The 21,177-nt window shown below is 38.2% G+C and overlaps 1 protein-coding gene across 16 annotated transcripts in view; it reads right to left on the minus strand.

Moving 5' to 3' along the window:
• Positions 1-771: 771 nt before the first annotated feature.
• Positions 772-21,177, minus strand: part of ADAM22 (ADAM metallopeptidase domain 22) — a 286,474-nt gene continuing 266,068 nt past the window's right edge. For all 16 annotated transcript variants that reach the window (XM_055121250.1, XM_055121246.1, XM_055121258.1 and 13 more), the window contains 2 exons: positions 19,219-19,342; positions 772-7,201 (listed from right to left, as the gene is read on the minus strand). In XM_055121250.1, coding sequence (XP_054977225.1) covers positions 7,181-7,201; positions 19,219-19,342 — 145 coding nt within the window. In that variant the 3' untranslated portion in view covers positions 772-7,180. The remainder of the gene's footprint in view (positions 7,202-19,218; positions 19,343-21,177) is intronic.

The following is a 21,177-nucleotide window of genomic DNA, read 5'->3' on the forward strand; positions in this document are numbered from 1 at the left end:
TGCATGCAAGGCTGATATTCTAGCTGCTGAACTGTCACTCGGGTTCCCTCAGAGCAAGTCTTCTTACCTCCCTCTAATTCTACTTACAGTGATTATTCCCAAAGATATGAAAGCTGCTTTGGGAATCATGAAAAGAAGAGGTGCAACAATATTTTAGGCGATCAAGTGCGCTTAAACAAAATCTATCCAAAATCCAGTGCTTTACAACAGAATTCAGGTGAACTACTAAAATAAAGCATTGCTGACTGGGAAGAATACAGGAAACTGGCCTTAAGAGGGTGAGGGAGAAAGACATGAGCCAAGACAGATGGTTAAATAAGAGGTAAATTCATCTTTCCCCTACTAAGGAAACTAACAAATTGAGTAGTCAAGCTTTATTAAAGGGTTCTTGTTCAGTTAATCCTAGAAAAACGTGGATTTATTTCTGAGGATCCAGTTATATGCAGATGTTTTATATCACACTCTGCACTGACAGATGCAACCAAGAGAGGAAGTCGGTTGGCTGGTGTCCTGGATACAGACCATGCATGTATGAGTGTCCACACTAAGTTATACAGATATTCTACAGCAACATGGGCTGGGGCTGCTGCCACCTCCTTCCCTATTTTATTCAAAGGTCAACTATATTTCTCATAAATTCTCTTAAAACTGATAGTCCCTTCTTAGTGAAATCTTGGAACAGAAAAGAAAAAATCCCCCAACTATAAACCCAACAAAGCTTCTGAAAGAGAAACAGGGACTGCAAAGAGAAAATAGCATTGTGAGGACTCATGCATTTAAATAACATAAATCTTTTATTGAAAGTCACTTTACTGATGTTACAATGAGAGTAACATAGAAAACGGTGGTAACTTATTAGCTTCAGAAGTGAATACTAATAAAATTGTGCCAGAAATTTGAACCTCAAATTACAGTGACCTTTAAAAACAGCAAAATTTTGTTTACCTACAATGTAAGAACAATTTTATAACTGAAAAAGCCATACAACAAATCACACTTGCTCAGGAAAGCAGTTGCCAAATACACATCAGTTGGTGTTTGCCAATATCCAGAATTTTTAAAACTAGCTTAAGAACCTGAAGTGCAGAGTAACAGTGAGAATAGAAGGTTAAAATGATGCCAATTTAAGTATATACACATGATTACCAGGTTACCAAAAGTGAAACCGTGCTTTTATTAACACTTCCCCATGAAGTGGCTTCCACTATCTGGACATGGGATGTCATCCTGGTCAGATGATAAGACTGGAAAACACTAGCGCACAACTACGCTGACTAACATATAAATTGCTACCGTAGGTAGAATGCCAAGTTCCTAAATTTGGGGGATGCCAGACTTAGAGAGGCAAGTCTCTTCTAGCAAGTAAAAAAAGGAGTACATGCTTAGTTAACAAACTCTTGTTAAGCACTTTTATAATTCATGTTAAAAAAAAAAAACTTTTCATACAAAACAAAGGTGTTGGGTCATTTTTTACCCATTAAAAAGACTGGTTGTAGAATCACAGTTTGATTTTGTGCTGGATTAGAAAAGAAAACTGGGGTTTCTAATCAGGCAGTGATATACATCTATAATTTAGCAAGAACTCTTGTATTATTACTGAATAAAGTATTAATTCATATCAGCACTCTCTGTATTGTGTTATCTGGTATAACTTAGCACCGCTATGTTTAGAGATTTGGAGACTAGTTGGATTTATTTTAAGAGTTTGGCCATGAAAACACGAATCCACATCCGAAACTTCATAAAGAGGCTAAGCCCTCAAGTAAACGTAGATTGCTATTACATGTAATTTTTATGAAGAAAAAAAATGCCCTTTTCTTAAGCTCTTTGAGAAATTTACTAGTGTTTTTATATGCTCATTATCTTAAAATTCTTAATCTCATTGTATGCCTTTTTGTTAAAAAAAATAAAATAAAATAAAAAACAACCACCAGAACACACACTCCACATTATCCCTGGTTGTGATTTTAAGGGTACCAAAGATAACAGAAGAGGAAATGATGATGCCTTGAGCCACTTCCCTATACCAGTTCCCTGAACAAAGCCAAGGGCCCCACTGGCAAGAGCTGTAGACTAGAAGGGCCTGGTGGTGCAGTAATGCACATGTATGGGCATCCTTGTGCCATTCCAAGGCCATGAATGCATGCCCCACGGCCTGATCTTTCCCTAGTCCTGCAACTCTGACCACATCTCAGTAACTTCCAAACTTCCATAATCACGCCCCATATGGTCTCTACACCAGCAAGAAATGCCTAATTTTGAACCCGTTATTCTCCAAGGTGCCAGTATCAGAGACTTACCCCCCTGGCTGGGAGTAAAGGGCTGATGTCCTCTGAAGATGCAGTTACTCAGGAAGCAGAAAGGCGTTTGACCATCAACTCTCAAAGCAGACCAGGGAGCCTGCTCACCATGTCTGAAACTCTGAATATAAAGGCCAGAACGCTGGGCAGGCTTTTGGTTTTGAAAGTTCTGCTTTCTACTTACAGATAGGACCAAAGGACCCTTCCTTTAAGAAACTTTAACAAAGAAATGAACAAAAAAATGAAGAGAAATATGTTCCCTGATTCCTAAGTTCTTGCTACACCTGTTTGCTCTGTGTCTGCAGGTTTGGAGGAGAAACTCCCCTCAGAATGGAACACTCATGCCAGACCACAGCCTCGGAGCATGCAGTCCTGGACCTGCTGGTGTGGCAGCTTTACATATCAGCTCCACTCCCACCTCACAACTGATTCTCTCCCAACAGGCAAAAATATGTTTACAAACACATCTTAGCTCTCCAAAATCAGAAGAACGTCACCACATCCAAAAGTTGAGTTGTCTTATTCTTTGCATAAACCAAGAGGTGAAAAATGAATAATTTGGACCCAATGCCTGCCCCAGTTCCTGGAAAGGCCTGTTTCTCATAAAACTTAAATAAGTAGAGTAAGAATGTGATTCCATTCTTGATTCCATTCAAGATGGGGGAAGATGGGAGTAGTATTTCAGAAAAAAACAGAGATAGTGGAGGTGTGAAAGATAATTAGGAGCTTTAAAAATGCTTCAGATGGGAATTAGAGAATTTGGTGGAAATTTCCTGTGAACACACCAACTGGCTTTACAGCATAGTGACCATGAAGCCACAGCTGTCTGGATCCCTCCTCACTCCCTTCATTAAGTGTTCTTTCACATACTCTGCACCTCTCTACAGCCTTGCAAGAAACTCCCTTTCCTGTCAGTAGCATGAGACTAAAAGAAAAAGAAATTGTATTTACGTTAGGCAAGAGGAGTTATGTTGAACGCTTTGAACTACTGAAAGGAATTATTGAAAGCACAGGAACTATTGAAAGCACTCAACACATCAGAAAAAAAGCTACAGGAAAAGAGAAAATAATGGATACAATACATAAATGAATAAACTTGATTCTGAAACAAAGAAATGAAAAGAAATAATGCTCTTCCTTCTGATCTAAGTAATTATAAAAGTGGCCAGAGTTAATGAAAACTGGCCACAAAGATCTGGGACAATGGAGAATCAAATAGTTCAAAAGAATCTTATAAGCCTTTTATAGCATTAAATAAATATTTCTTCTCTGGAAATGAACTAATTACTTAATTTCTCTATTCAACAACCACTTTTCAAAACCCATCACTCTTGATGCTCAGAAATTTATATCAGATTGACCTAATATTTAAATATGATTTCAAAAGTCTCTTTTGAGCAAGAGGGGAAAAAACAGAAATAAAGAAAATACAGCATTACTAAAGCATCTACAACAAATTGGAGACTATTTTTAACCCTGCCTTTAATAGTCAACAGTGTCACATTCACAGTCCCTCTATTCTTTTTTTTATAGAGGTCATACCAGGTGGTTCTTGGGGGACCTAGTGGTGCCAAGGCTCAAACTCAAAAGGTCTGTCACATGCTAGACATTCACTCTACTACTTGAGCTATCTCTCGGCCCAATATTTATCATTTTTTAAAGGAGCAGCACTGGTATCTTTAAGAAATACAGCAACTACAAGAAACTGTAAGCCCTCATTTTGCTGTGCTATTTGAAAAGTTTATTCCTTTTCCAAAATTGCATGGAATTTGGAGGTCATTTTCTACGCAGGAGACTTCAGAGGAGGATACCACTTCCTGTCTAAAGAAAAAGTGGCAGGATTCAGCGATCAGGTAGTTGGCTAGTCAGCTTCTCTGTGTTATCCAATAACTGCTTTCCTTGGTGACATTTTTACTGGAGACATGTAAATATTTCTTCAGATTCAACTTTATCACACAATAATGCCTATGGAACATGTCTGAGTCTTGTGTATGCAGATAAAGAATAAAAAGGCATACAATGGAATGTACAGGCAAAATAACTGCTCTCCTCTGCTTAGAGTTAATAGTCTGATACTTGACTGTGGAACATAAATGTTAGCTGCATGATGCAAATTATGAGGCATCAAAGTTCATCTCTGAAATAGATACTAAAAAAAAGTAATACTGTGCTTGTCCTTAGTGCTATTCTCCCTGCCTCCCTGGACATAAAGCCATCATATATGAACTTAATATATCTAGCATACAACTATGAATACAAATATACATACTCTTCAAAGTGAGATAGGAACTTTCAAAGAATCCTGCAAATGGTTCTCAGTATCCACAGAGTAGGTACCCAGAATTAAAGTGATTGCAACATCATAAACTTTCACCAAATAAAGCAAAAATTTTCATTCAGTTCTATTTGAAGGTAATTACCAAGGAGGGTAACTATGAACCACATACCTCTAAAGCAATCATGTTTCCCAAAAGGCACATGGTAATTATTTTCTCTTGAAATAATAGATTTAATGCAAAGATAATACATGAAAGGGGAGAGGGAGATGGGAAAGGAGAAGAAAAGACTTGTTGGCTATGCTAACCATTTGTAGATTCTTTTGAATTAGGGCTTATATAACCATTACTAGAAAGCATATTTACACGAGGTACCTTACATTCAAATCTATAAACTCTTTCATAGTCAAAATAAACCATATAACATTAGGATTTTATATATTCAATGCCAGAAAACACTCAGTGCACACTAAAGTGATTTTGGTCAAAAGTCACTTTATTTGCTACATCTTTGTATCTGTCTGCCATGAAGTCCTTGACTTGTGCTGTGTGACATGGTCACCTAACACTCATCTGAACCTTAGCCTGATGGATCATTTCATTGAAGTATCTACAATTACATCCCTTCCTGTCATAAAACATTCTGTTTATACTTTCCAGTTTGGGATAATTAAATTTTTGTTCAAATATCTTTAAAGACTTTTAGGAGAGGTCCATTACAGTCCATTACAGAAGACATAAACAGACATAAAATCCTGCCTTCTAGAACTTCTGTTTGGGCATCTGGGATGATGATTGTGGAGATGGAATGGATTTTGTCCATGGATAAAAACTGGAAGAAATCAAATTTGGAGGATATTTTTCAAATCTTGTATGCAGATCTCATTCCTCTCAAGAAAAAGGACATGAAAGTGAGGAAACTCTATAGTAATCTTTACATCAATGCATTCGATTGATTTCATCTGTTTATGAGTTCTCTAGGGCACCCTTCCTGGAGAAGTTCTCTTTTAGAATGAAAGGACTACATTACAATAACTATCACACTTCGGTTTTTAAGAAGGGACTTGGGCATACTTTTTTTTTGGATTAAATACATACAGAGTTCAAAACATCAGATCCTTTCCCTTGTCTACTGTTTGGGTAAAGTCAAAGATGCTGCAAGCCTTCAGTTTTAGGTTTCACTGAATTCCCCGTGGCCTGTTGAGGCTGTTTAGCTCAGCAAGTAGAAACTTCCATCACTCTGTTTCAAAATCAGTGCAAAATAACCTGAGACTCACATTCTTAATAAGTACCCTTAATAAGTACCCTTAATAAGTACTCTTAATAAGCAGTGTAAAAGTTCTTTTTAATTAAACAAAGTCTTTTACTTCATAGATAAGGGTGGTATAAAATAATTTTGTTAATGAACAAAAGACTTCAGGTCACAAAGGGTTTGAGTATGGGCCAATTGGAAGCTTCAGGGCATCAGAAGTCCATGGGCTCCTGCATCTTTAATGCACTTGCTTCCTCTCAGCAGCATGCATACTGCTCCGGGGCTCCTGGCTTCCACAGGGAGACTAGATGCACTGAAAGATAACAGCTGCTGAAGCAGTCTCAGTGCTCCTAAAGTGGACAGGCTGAGGGGTCCCCTGGAGAGGCCCACCAATAGCAGGGTGCCTTGAGGCAGGACAATGGCTGTATGACTGGGTTCCTGTGGAGCCCCCAGGTTTTGCTGGGCATTTCGTTCTCTTAGTTAATTATTTACTAAAACTGCCTCCAGATTGGGCACAGTTTAAAGGGATATCACATGTTTTTGATGAATGACAATTATGAAAAAGACACATTTACAGCATAAACCACTATATTTACACCATCTGCTTACAACCATTAAAGACCATTGGATGGATGACAATGATATGACTGTTTCTGATTGTTTTTAGGCATTTGGCAAAATACACTTGTGTGTAAGAGCTGCTTTTTTTTAATTTTAAAAATTTTTACATATGTACAATTATTGTCCTTGTATGCTGATATAAATATGAAAAATTTAAAAAAACATAAATAAAAAATATTATGGTTAAAGTTAGCATATGGAATATTGGCCTCTCGAAGCTTTAAGTTCCTGCAGAAAAATCCTATATGCCTTAGCCCTGCATGCTAGTTTCTATGATGGGATGTTGCTTCCCTAAATGTGGAAAACAATAAACAGAAGCTTCATGCACATAGCATTACTGTCTACAATGAGGATGTGCTTCAGAAGGGCAAGTTCTGAATCTACTACTGTCCCTTAGGTAACTTGCTACATTTGGGTCTTGAGTTAATTTTAGTGATATTTCTACATATATCTGTCATGCGGATTATCCTCTTAACATACCAGTACCTTTATTGTTCCATTGTATCGTGTAACATTTTGCTAGTTCTATGAATGGTTCAATTGATTCCTAGGCCAATGAGAAAAAAGAAAATGGTATCCAGATGTGAGGTTCCGCTTCCTCTCCTCTGTTGCGTCTTGAAGGGGCTTGATGTTGTCTGAAGAGCTGATCAATGTGCAGTGATTTCGTGAGGCTGGGTTTCTATAAAAGTTGAAGTAAACAGTTTCGATGTATCACATGTAAACAGTTGATCTTAAATGGATGTCTCCCATAGCTGTAGAACAGAGAAAAGTCAAATTGCTGTGGTGAGTGAGGGAAACAGAAACGGAACTATGAAATTTAAAATGTCTGATTCCTTCATACTTATGGGTACACATTCTTATGAAGTCTAAAAAAATATATAATAACTCTGATTTTTAGATCTTTTAAGTCTGTGTTTCGATCTATTTTTATTCTTTTTAAACAAATACAGTTTAGTTATTTCAAATCCTTCATATACCCTAAAATAAAATGTGTACTAACTAAAATGAGATGGGCTAGAAAGACTACTTGGTATAACTTTGTATAAAACCATAAGAAACAGAACTTTGTTATTGATTTAAAACTGACTATTTCTGAAGTTCTTGTTTTGAAGCTGATGATAAGGTTTGGTTTTTTAAAAAAGCTTACTTAGGAATAAGAATCTGAAAATTCAAAGCAGAGTCAGTAATTTCAATATATGGTCAGGCCTGAGTCACAAATGTGTTTCAATCTTTTTAACAACTGCTATCTTTGAATAAAAAAACCCTCAGGTTCTTTGTTATTACTTGAAATTTTTTATTATTACCTCAAATAAAAATAATTTTAAGTATTATTTTTTAACTATGCATTTTTAACTTTTCCCCAGGATTCTGAGACAGCAGCATGGCAATGGTTCTCAATTCAGTTGCAAGGTTCAATAATATGGGGAGGCTTTAAAAATTCCACTGCTCAAAGGAAAGCCTCTTTAACAAATGGTGCTGGCACAACTGGACAACCACATGCAAAAAAATGGGTTTAGACATTGACCTGACACCATGCACAAAAGTCAGATCAAAATGGATTAAAGACCTCAACATTAGACCACAAACCATAAGGTACATTGAAGACAAGGTCGGCGAAACCCTCCACGATATTGAAGATAAAGGTATCTTCAAAGGTGACACGGAACTAAGCAATCTAGTAAAAACAGAGATCAACAAATGGGACTACATTAAACTAAAAAGCTTCTGCACCGCAAGAGATACAGTGACCAGAATACAAAGACTATCCACAGAATGGGAAAGGATATTTACACAATACCCATCAGATAAGGGGTTGATATCAATGGTATATAAAGCACTGGTTGAACTCTACAAGAAGAAAACATCCAACCCCATCAAAAAATGGGGCGAAGAAATGAACAGAAACTTTACCAAGGAAGAAATACGAATGGCCAAAAGGCACATGAAAAAGTGCTCTGCATCACTAATCATCAGAGAGATGCAGATCAAAACAACCATGAGATACCACCTCACACCACAGAGACTAGCACACATCCAAAAGAACAAAAGCAACCGCTGTTGGAGAGGATGTGGGGAAAAAGGGACCCTTCTTCACTGCTGGTGGGAATGCCGACTGGTTCAGCCCTTCTGGAAAACAATTTGGACGACTCTCAAAAAATTAGATATTGAATTCCCATTTGACCCAGCAATACCACTGCTGGGAATATATCCCAGAGAGGCAAAAAAGTACAATCGAAACAACATCTGCACATGTATGTTCATCGCAGCACTGTTTACAATAGCCAGAATCTGGAAAAAACCCAAATGCCCCAAAACGGATGACTGGTTGAGGAAGCTTTGGTACATCTATACAATGGAATACTATGCAGCTGTTAGAAAAACGGAAGTCAAGAATTTTGTAGTTAAGTGGATGGGCATGAAAAGTTTCATGCTGAGTGAAATGAGTCAGAAAGAAAGAGACAGACATAGAAAGACTGCACTCATCTATGGTATATAGAATATCAGAGTGGGAGACTAATACCCAAGAACTGTAGAAATAAGTACCAGGAGGTTGACCCCATGGCTTCGAGGCTGGCCTCACGTTCCGGGGAAAGGGCAACTCAGAGAAGCGATCACCAACTACATTGTAGTCGAAGGCCATGTGGGGGAAGGGAGTTGCGGGCTGAATGAGGGCTAGAGACTGAGCACAGCGGCCACTCAACACCTTTATTGCAAACCACAACAGCTAATTAGAGAGAGAGAACAGAAGGGAATGCCCTGCCACAGTGGCAGGGTGGGGTGGGGGGGAGATGGGATTGGGGAGGGTGGGAGGGACGCTGGGTTTACGGGTGGTGGAGAATGGGCACTGGTGAAGGGATGGGTTCCTGAACTTTGTATGAGGGAAGTATAAGCACAAAAGTGTATAAATCTGTAACTGTACCCTCACAGTGATTCTCTAATTAAAAATAAATAAATTATAAAAAAAAAAGGAAAAAGAAAAAAAAGAGTTATGTACTTGGAGCAGTGGGGCTACATATCTCTTCATTCTCAGCAATGGCAAACTAATTATCAAATGCTTCCTTGGTAGTAGGGCTGTCTTTCTTGGGGGGAAACTCCAACAACAATAGTGAGTTTTGTGTTGAAATATGGAATGTAATCAAGGTAAAGAGAAAATGAAGTGAAATTCATCAGTTATGCAGTTGGGGGTTGGGGGGTGGGCGCAGGAGGTATACTGGGGTTTTTGGTAGTGGAATACGGGCACTGGTGAAGGGATGGGTGTTTGAATATTGTATAACTGAGACATAAGCCTGAGAACTTTGTAACTTTCTACATGGTGATTCAATAAAAAATTAAAAAAAAAATTCCACTGCTCAGTTAATATACAAGATCAACTAATGAAATTTCTCTGATTTTAATTCAGGTATTATATTTTTAAAACTCTGTAGACAATTCTCACAAACACACAGTTCTGAGAACTATTGGCTCTAAAGAAGTATGATTCCATCAATACCTCTCACCACCTCCTTAAAGATCATTGCTTCTTTCCAGACACAATCACAGGACCCTCAGGCTGCATCATAAGCCAAATATTACTTTGAGTGTCAAGGGCCCCAAGAACCCCCTGTAATTAGTTAAAATGTTTGGCATAGGCCTAAGGCCTATGATCATGCTGTACATTTTCTAATTCTATCACCACCTCCTGAAAAATTGATCTTTCTCTGGAAGAGCTGTTAAAACTGAATAGAATGCATTCAGGGCAGGATGATGATTCCTGGATTTCCTCAATTCTTTCCTCTCTTTGTCTCTGTCCTTAGTTCTTTATACTGGCCTCCTTTATATTCAACTTCAAATTCAATCTTGCAGTGTTTAGCAACTGCCTTAATGGACTGAAAATTAACTCCAGCAAGAATCAAATATGATTGCAATCTGGTTCAACAAAGAAGTGAGAAGACTAAATTGAAAAATATAAAGTTAATAAGTTTCTAACCTAGAGCTGCGAGGGACAGGGATGGGAAACAGGAATGCAGATGGCCCGTGGCAAACGCCCTTTGTCCTCCTTCCACACAAACCAGGTATCGCCTGGTACAGGGGGCCTTCCAGGGGCCACGAGTTATTCTCCCCTCAATACCCCATAAGAACCATAAGTTAGCCTCTTAGGTGGAACCTTCACTAAGGCATCTTAATCAACAGAAACACATAAAACCAATAAGTAATTACCCACACCTCAATTGATATTACACCAAAAACACACTAGTAACAATGAGTGTGAAGGCCTTAACCACACAGGTCACAATGGTAAAGCAACGCAGAAGCCCACCAAGATTACTTAGTGAAGAGACTAGCTCAGATGACCCCAATAAAATACAAGAGGATTTGAAAGTAGAAATGGGAAAAATGCAATAAAAACTACAAACGGAAATGAGAGATCAGAAAAACCTGGTAAGTGAATTGAAAAACTGTGGAAGGCCTCAGCAGCAGAGTAACAGCTGCTGCTGATAAAATCATTGAGCTCGAAGATCAAGTATAGAGACTCTCCAGAAAAGAACAGAAAATGGAAAAGAGACTCACAATCAAGAACAGATGTCAAGAGAAGATCAAGATGAAGCCAAGAGGAATAACATAAGAATTATTGGAGTCCCAGAGGGACAAGAGGAAAACCCTGGCGAATAAGAAACTGTCAAAGATATCATTACTGGAATATTCCCAGAGCTGAAGAAGACATTCGACCACATTCAGGAGGCCTGAAGGGTACCAACTAAAATAAACCCAAATAAAAATACCCTAAGACACATCCTGATAAAAATGACAAAAACCTTAGACAGAGACAAAATTCTGAAAGCAGCAAGATCAAAGAAAAAAACTGCCTATAAAGGAGCATCCTTAAGATTCACAGTTGACTTGTCTGATGAAACCCACAGGGCCCCAAAACAGTGGTGGGATATAGTGAAAAAACACAACAAAATAAATGCGTCACCAAAAATATTTCACCCAGCTAGACTCTCATTCATATCAGAAGGAACAACACACAGTTTCAGAGACAAACAACAGCTCAGGGACTTCCTAGATTCAAAACCATGGTTACAAGAACAACTAAATGGGCTACTTTAAGATAAGACAAGCTCCTCAAATACACCAAACTTTGGCAGAAAGATGGGACAAAACTCCATGACAATAATCTCTCTCAACATCAATGGGCTAAATGCACCAATTAAAAGACACAGTGGCAAGATGGATCAGAAAATTGAGCCCAGCATTCTGCTGCCTGCAAGAAATGCATATGAACAGTCAGAGCAATCACAGACTCATAGTCAAAGGCTAGAAAACAATTCCACAGGCAAACAACTCCAATAAAAAAGCTGGGGAGGTCATTCTGGTATCAGACCACATTGATTTCAGACTGAAGAAGGTCACAAGAGACAGTGAAGATCATTTCTTATTGATCAAGAGATCTGTGTGCAGGAAGAACTTACACTCCTAAATATATATGCAACTAATGAGGGATCAGCAAAGTATTTAAAGCAACTACTCATAGACTTGAAGGAAGACATTGATAGAAACACAATACTAGTGGGAGATATCAACACCACTTTATCACCTCTTGATAGATCAACAGACTCAAGCTTAGCAAGGATATACTTTATCTAAAGAAAGAAATGGAAGAAAGGGGCTTAGTAGATATACGAAGGACACTCCATCCTCAAAAAGCTGAATACACATTCTTCTCAAGTGTTCATGGGACATTCTCCAAGATAGACCACACACTGAGCCACAAAACATACCACCATAAAATTAAGAAGATAGAGACTGTATCAATGATCTTCTCAGACCATGATGCACTGAAAATAGAAGTAAATCATATACACAATCAGAAAATAAAATCAACACCTGGAAATTAAACAACTCACTATTGGACGAGTGGCTTGGAAAGGAAGTGAAAGAGGAAATCAAAACATTCCTGGAAACGAACCACAATAAGGACATGAGTTACCAGAACTTATGGAACATGGCAAAAGCTGCATTAAGAAGAAAGTTTATAGCTCTCCAAGCATTCCTCAGGAAGGAAGAGAGAGCCCACATAAATAACCTAACCTCACAACTCAAGAGCTTGAAGAAGGACCAACAGAAGGAGTCTAACTCAGGCAGGAGGTAGGAAATAATAAAACTCAGAGCAGAAATAATCGAGATGGAAACCCAAAAACCAATCCGAAAGATCAATGAAACCAAGAGCTGGTTCTTTGAGAAAATAAACAAGATCAATAAACCTCTCTCAAGACTCACATAAAAAGGGAGCGAGAAAACCTTAATAAATTGAATCAGAAATGAAAAGGGGGGCATTACAACAGAAACTACAGAAATTCAAAGGATCCTCAGAGACTAACTTTGAGAAGATTTAATAAAACGAAACAAGAAATCCTCAGAGAAATGGATAAATTCCAGATTCCTATAGCCTCCCAAGACTGAACCAAGAATACCTAGAGTACCTTAACAGACCTATCACCATCAAGGAAATTGAAATGGTAATAAAAAAGTCTCCCCATTGGGAGGACCCACTGGGGTAGAAATCTTCGTGCCCAAAGTAGACTGTAGATCGAACATGATGGCCACTAAATACCTCTATTGCAAACTACAACATCCAACAGGAGAGAGAACAAAAGGAAATGCCCTGATGCAGAGGTAGGGTGGGGTGGTGGGGGTTGGGGGGGGTGGTAGGAGGGTATACTGGGATCACTGGTGGAGGAGAATGGGCACTGGTGGAGGGATGTAAACAAAATGCAAACACGAAAGTTCTTAAGTTTGTAACTGTACCTCACGGTGATTTACTAATAAAAATGTTTTTAAAAAGTCTCCCCAAGCACAAAAGCTCTGGCCCAGATGGATTCACTAGTGAATTCTTCCAAATTTTTAAAAGGACTTACTCCCAATCCTCTTTAAGCTTTTCCAAGAAATTGAAGTGTCAGAAACAGTTCCGAACAGTTTTTATGAAGCAAATATCATCCTGATACCAAAAGCAGACAGAGATACCACAAAGAAAGAGAATTACAAATCAATATCCCAGATGAAGAGAGATGCAAAGATCCAAAATATTAGCAAAGAGAATCCAACTACTCATCAAAAAGATCATACATCTTGATAAAGTAGGATTCATCACAGGGACACAAGGATGATTTAACATTCGCAAGTCAATCAACATAATTCATCATATCAATAAAAGAAATAATAACAACCATATGATCATATCAATGGATGCAGAGAAAGACCCAGCACCCATTTATGATGAAAACTCTCAATAAAATGCGCATCAAAGGAACTTTCCTCAATATAGTCAAAGCCATCTACCACAACCTCATGGCAAGTATAATTCTCAATGGAGAAAAACTAAAAGCCTTCCCTCCAAGATCGGGCACAAGACAAGGCTGTCCGCTATTGCCACTCCGTTTCAATATAATATGGAAGTCCTGGCCATAGAATTTAGGCAAGAAAAAAATATCAGGGGAATACAGATAGGAAAAGAAGAGGTCAAGCTATCACTATTCGAAGACAATATGATACTAAGAAAACACTAATAACTCTACAGAAAAGCTCCTAGAAACAATAAGTCAGTATAGTAAAGTGGAAGGCTACAAAATCAACACCCAAAAGTCCATGGCATTCTAATATATAAAACGTAAGAGAAGAAAGAGACATTAAAAAAACAATCCCGATCACAGTATTACCTCAGAAAATCAAGTACATTGGAATCAGCTTAACTGAGGTGAAGGGCATATGCAAGGAAAATTACAAAACATAACTTCAAGAAATAAAAGAGTACACTAGGAAATGGAGACACATCCCCTGCTCATGGATAGGGAGGATTAACATTATCAAAATGGCAATACTGCCCAAAGCACTATGCAAATTTAATGCAGTCCCTATCAGGATATCCATGACATTTTTCCAAGAAATGGACAAAACTCTCCTGAAATTCATATGGAACAATAAATCCCCACGAAGAGCTAAAGCAATCCTTGGGAAAAATAAGACGGGTGGCATCACCTTCCCCAACTTCAAATTGTAATACAAAGCAGTAGTAACTAAAACAGCATGGTATTGGGCTAGAAACAGACCTGCAGACCAATGGAACAAAGTTAAATATTCTGTCACAGACTCCCAAATATATAACCACTTAATCTTTGACAAAGGTGTAAGAAATTCCTCTTCAGCAAGTGGTGCTTGGAAAACTGGGAAAACTGCAAAAAATGAACTCTTACCTCTGTCTAATGCCAGGCACAAAAGTCAGGTCAAAGTGGATCAAAGACCTCAATATCAGACATGAATCCATAAGCACATAGAGGAAAATGTAGGCAGAACTCTCCATGACACTGAAGCTAAAAGCATCTTTAAGCATGAAACAGCACTGACCATGCAAGTGGAAGCAAACATAAACAAATGGGACTACATCAAACTAAGAAGCTTTTGCCCTTCAAAAAAAACAGTGACCAAAACACAGAAAGAGCCCACAGAATGGGAAAGAATATTTACCCAATACACATCTGATAAGGGATTAATATCCAGGATATACAAGACAGTAGTAAAATTGTACAAGAAAGAAACCTCCAACCCCACCAAAAAATGGGGAGAAGAAATGAACAGAAGTTTCCTCAAAAAAAAGAAATAAAAATGGCCATAAGGCACATGAAAAAATACTCCACATTGCTAGTCATCAGGGAGATGCAAATCAAAACAACAATGAAATATCATTTCACACCACAGAGATTGGCACACATTCAAAAGAACAAAAGCAATCAGTGCTGGCATGGATGTGGGTGGAAAGGGATGCTCTTTCACTGTTGGGTGGGGATGCCGATTGGTCCAGCCTTTCTGGAAAACAATATGGAGAGACCTTCAAAAACTAGAAATTGAGCTTCCATGTGACCCCGCAATACCACTTTTGGGAATATATCCCAAGGATGCAAAAAAGTACAGTAGAAATGACATCCGCACCCATATTTTCATTGCAGCACTATTCACAGTAGCCAAAATCTGGAAGCAACCCAAGTGCCCTGGAACAGATGAATGGTTAAAGAAACTTTGGTGCATCTACACGATGGAATACTATGCAGTTGTTAGGAGAGATGAAGTAATGAAATTTGCTTATAAATGGATAGACACAGAGAGTAATCATGCTGAGTGAAATGAGTCAGAAAGAGAGAGACAGACATAGAAGTACTGTACTCCTTTGTGAAGTATAAAATAACATCACATGAGGCTGACACCCAAGGACAGTAGATACAAAGGCCAGGACGATTGCCCCATAGCTGGAAGCCTCATGAGCGGAGGGGAAAAGGCAGCTAGAATAGAGAAGGGATCACTAGAATATGATGGCTGGAGGATTCGGTGGGGATGGGAGATGTGTGTTAAAAGTAGATAATGGACCAAATATGATGACCTCTCAGTATCTGTGTTGCAAGCCATAATGCCTAAAAGTAGAGAGAGAGTATGGGGAATATATTGTGCCATGGAGGCAGGAGGAGGGTGGGAAACGAGGGGTATACTGGGGAGATTGCTGGTGGGGAATGTGCACTGGTAGAGGGATGGATGTTTGACCAATGTGTGATTGTAACCCAAACATGAAAGCTAGTAATTCACAGTAATTCAATATATATATTTTTTTGCTTTTTGGGTCACACCCGGTGATGCACAGGGGTTACTCCTGGCTCTGCACTCAGGAATTACTCCTGACGGTGCTCAGGGGACCATATGGGATGCTGGGAATCAAACCCAGGTCGGCTGCGTGCAAGGCAAATGCCCTACCCGCAGTGCTATTGCTCTAGCCCCCTCAATATTTTTTTAAAAAAGATTAACAACATTTTTCTGTGCTGTATCATAAATAGGAACAAAGTAGAGTTATTAAGTTCAGTAAATTTCTAACCAAATTCCATTACTACTAGAAATCTGAGACATGTAGGTCATATACCTAATGAGTTTCTGGGAAAGCAAAATAATAAGATGTTTAATTTAGTGCAAGTTTCTATACAATTTCTCTTAATACTGAGTGTTCTTGAACACCTATCGTCTCATCTTTCGGAAGCCAAACCTCTAATTATGAGGATTTTGGGATGTGGATGACATTATTGATGATGAAAAGGGTAGATAAATGATTCTACCGTGGGCTTGCAAACTCATATGCTTGTGAAGAACTAGATTAATGTTTAGATGATGGTATGGAGTAGGAAAATGTTGACACTTCAAAGCGAGCCTTACCAATGGCTACAATGATTAAATAGTAAGTGACAGCCTCTAGAAGAAGAAACAAAAGAATGATACCAGGGAAATAATAATAGAGGAAAAATAATAATAGATGAAAAAAATCAAGAATTGCCAAGCCAGCACTCTTATGCGGAGGCATGACTTTCCCATCCCCATCTAGCATCCAGTCTTGAGGATGGTCAAGTGGATTTTTGACAGGAAGAGCTTCTGACTCTGCTCTCCAGTCCAAGGTGGCCTGCTCTGTAGGACGGGGCTCCACGCTTATGAATATCCTCCACAGTGGGACATGTCTTTCCACACCACTGTCACAGAGGTGACTTTCTTCAGATTTGCCTCTCTCAGGACAGGGAAGGGGCCATGGGTCATTTATTCCTTCTGTCATTTTCATGAGTTTTGATACAGGCCCATATTCTACAACCTGTGCTCTGGTATTGCAAAAGGTAAGAGAATGTTCCTTAGTACAGAGAGTGTTCTTGTCTATCTAAAACTATAAACAGCAATGTAGATATTTTATTGGGGATGGGAAGGAGAGGAAGGTGAGGGTAGTTTCACTTAGACAATTCCTTAGAGAGAAGAGGAATGACATCAGCTTTGGATTTCATTACACAGACTCAGATACCAAACAACTGGATCTCTATTAACAAGTCTTTTTAAGGACAGAAGGCTGAGGGCTAGGAATCTCCGTTATCTCCTTTGCCATTTTTTATATTTCCTACATTAATATATAAATGGAAAAATATAACACCATTTTCAATTTTTTGTTATAATTATCAAATTCATCTTTAATGAGATGTGATTTTGCACAGGTTCTGGACTGATTTTAAAACTTGAGTGATCCTATTTACATTGAACCCCCCCAAATTTAAGTTTAGAAAGTTTATAATAAAAGAGTCCCTGAAATATATTTCAAAACACCAAAGCTAGGAACCTAGGATTAACTGTGCACTGCTAAATCTGCTGAAATTAAGAGTTTATTTTATTGCATGACTATTTCTGAGAAAAGCAATATCATAGTGTAACCTAGACTTCAGAAACATTATCATTCTTTAGTTGTCTCTTTCACTTAAGCCTCTAAGAGCTGGCCAGCCTCCCTACACTCCACTTTACTGAATCTCAAATTTCACATAATGGATGGTTCTGGAAACGCTTTGTGACAGAATAAAATCATGACTAAAAGGTCAAAGAGGACTTAGCCTTTAAATGAAACTTCTGGTAAGTCATATTTTTATAAAACTAGTTGACTCCACATTATTTTGTTCTAAATCTGGATTTTCTAAATATAAAAGCTTATTAATTTTTTTGATCACACATAGGAATGCTCAGAACTTACAACTGTCTCTGTATTCAGAGATCACTTCTGTTGGGGCTTGGGGATTATAGAGGGTGTTTGAGGTTAAACCAGGGTCAGCCCTATGCAGTACCTTACCACTGTACTTTCTAGCCCACCAGATTCTTTTAATATGACAGATGTTTTAGTCCCTCTCTTTGGATGCAAATTCCATTCACATCTTAAAGATGCTGATCTGATTTTCTGTCATAGATTTCTACTCCTAAAAGCTTAATGGGTCTTTTTTAGTCTGTGAAAGACTGGAGTAAGCAAATTAGGAATAGAAAGGAGATGAAATCACTAAATTTCTGGCAATTCTACTTAAATTTTAAAACCAATAAAGCAAAGCAAAATGTATTGTTTTTCTCTATTCCAGGTTGTGATATATTGGCTACAATAATAAAGATGTAAATATATAATCACAATTGGCAATTAATATATAACAAATATATTCTGAAATTATCCATGCAGTAGTTCAGAACAAATTTACAAATATAAATGAGCTCAAAACCCCCATGAAGGGCCAGAGAAATAGCTCCGTAGGTAATATGGGGTGTGGATGGTGTAGTGCATGGTCCTCTGTGAACTGCCAGGAGCAGTCACTGAGCACATAATGAGGAGTAGCTCCCAGGCATCCTGAAGTATGCCCCACCCAACACCCACAAACAGTAAAAAAAATACAAAGTTCCTAGAAGCTCATAATTTTCAATTTTGGGGGGGCAGTTTCTATTTTTTATAAACAAGAAAAAGTGACTCTATTCTAAACACAAACTCAGGGTCACATAGTATATGGCATTAGGCACTTGTGGTCTTGTTTGCTTGTTTTGGGCACACCTGGAAGTGCTGTGTGTTTACTCCTTGTTCTGATCTCAAGGATTATTCCATGTGGTACTCAGAGGAGCATATAGGGTACTGAGGATCTAACCTGAGTCAGTTATGTGCAAGGCAAATTCCCTACCCATTGTACCACTGCTCAGCCCTGGATTTAAATACTCGTTTTGCATGTAGCTGACCTGGGTTTGAGCCCCTCATCCCCTGTGGTCCCCCAGCCCTGCCAGGGATAATCCCTGAGCTGAGAGTTGGGAGTATGCCTTGAACACTGCCAGGTGTGGCCCCCACCCCCACCCCCATCAATAAATAAAATATAAACTCAAAAATAAAACATCAATGATTGAAAAAGTTAACATATGGAATATGGACCAAGTTTTCACCTACCCTTGCACTTTGTCGATTCACTTTCTTCTCCTCATCGGGAAGTGGAGGCATCGGGTAGGGGTATTTTCTGCTGGACGCAATAGACCCAGTTGATGAAGAAGGAGACTTGGCAGGAGATAAAGTCCTGAGACGTTGAGAATATATGAAACAAATATTATGAGATCGCTTAATATCTTTCATAAATATCTGAAAAGTGGGTTCACAAAAAACCCTCTGACTTCTACTTTCATAGGTCACTACTGCAGATTGCAGATATTTAGCTACTGGGTGATACTGTCATTCACAATATTAGAATGCTGTCATTTTAGCTTCCGAATTTCATAACAGTACTGGGCTGTGGTAATGTTAATGTAGAGATTCTTACTTTCCATCTAGAAAGTCAATAATAAAATAGCCCAAAGTGTATGTATGTATGTATGTATATATGTATATATGCACACATGTATACATATATGCAAACATATATAGTTAAAGGTAAAAGGAATGAAATTATTTGAATAGCTAATAATGGGAAATCAAGCATACAACATATCATATTCTTTCTTATGTTTACCATTTAATATAAAAGTGTTCTTAAGACAGTAATTCCATTTATATTTTTAAGATCTGAAAATACAGTACAACTGATAGTTATTAGTTGATAAGTCACACACCAGTTTACACAAAATTCATGCATTCAGAGGCCAGTGTGTTAGTTGTGAAAGAACAAAGGCAAATACAGGGGGTTTAATAATAAATTAGTAAACATGCAAGCAGTAAGGAGTGCAGAGTTACAGCCAAACAGAGTCTGATGAGAACATACAAAAATGGTCTGATTAATTCCTATCATCAGTATTTTAAGACAGGATGGGAACTCAAGGCTATAGCAATTGAATTTTATAATTTGTTTAGAGGACCCTAGTCTTATCAGTATAGTTGCTGCACTTTAGTGACTAGAATTTTACTAAAACAAAAACAGCCTTTCTATTTGGATGACATGTTATGTTCTCATGGAAGTATTCTATATGGAAAAAGCTCATAAGCTTTGGAGTGCTCTGCTATTGTTTGATTCTGCATGTAATGGTAGTGTTGAGTCTAAGCCAAGCACATTGGAACAGCCCATACTTGTTGTCTTCTCCTCAGGAAAATAAAAACCAAAAAGCTTAGAGTGAAAATTGCCAACTCACGCTGTAAAAATAGGAATTCGATGTTCTAATTCTGCAGTAATTATCACTTCACAAAAGTTATCCCACCATATCCAAGACTCCTCTATTCTTGCTGAAAAATGGACATGATCTACATCACCATGCCCATTATCCTACTAAGTTATAGCATAATGAGCCCCATCTTCCAGGTGTATTGGTAATGCGAGGGTACTGGACGGGAGGATCTGCAGTTTACACTGCAAGCAACAGCATAAAGATGTCTTTTTTCTTCCTTATGTGAGAGTTTATTTTCATGCATATATTTCCCTTTCCTCTTATCCTGCTGTAGTTTTCAAATCACTTTCCATCTTTTTGAAAGTGAGTCCAAATATGACCTCTGTAATTTGCTGCAGTGTGTGCGCCCCTAGCATAAGCTGTTAACTTACAGCTCCACAGTCATACCAGTCACTCACTTAACATGGGGCCAAATGGGCAGTTTTGTACGCATACAAGCCATTCCAATGAGAACCTAAATTCCAGGTTTCCCCTCATGTATTTTGTATGGCCAAAGTTAGTAAGGTGTTAAGAACATTAGGTATTTGACAGAACACCAATTAAATGGCACCTTTATGATTTGTCACATTAAGACAATAGTCAACTATCCCTTTGGACACAAGGGAAAGTGAAGCTAAGCAGAACAATTATTAGTAAAGGCGAGGGCAATGGTGCCTTGGAGTTTGGCTAGTGTGTGACAGCATAAGGGATTTCTCTAGGGAAGATAGAAAGTAGCAGAGCTAAAGAGCAAGACCATCTTGAAGGGCAAAAATAATCTAAA

This window comes from Sorex araneus, chromosome 1 (assembly GCF_027595985.1).
Source record: "Sorex araneus isolate mSorAra2 chromosome 1, mSorAra2.pri, whole genome shotgun sequence".
NCBI lineage: Eukaryota > Metazoa > Chordata > Mammalia > Eulipotyphla > Soricidae > Sorex > Sorex araneus.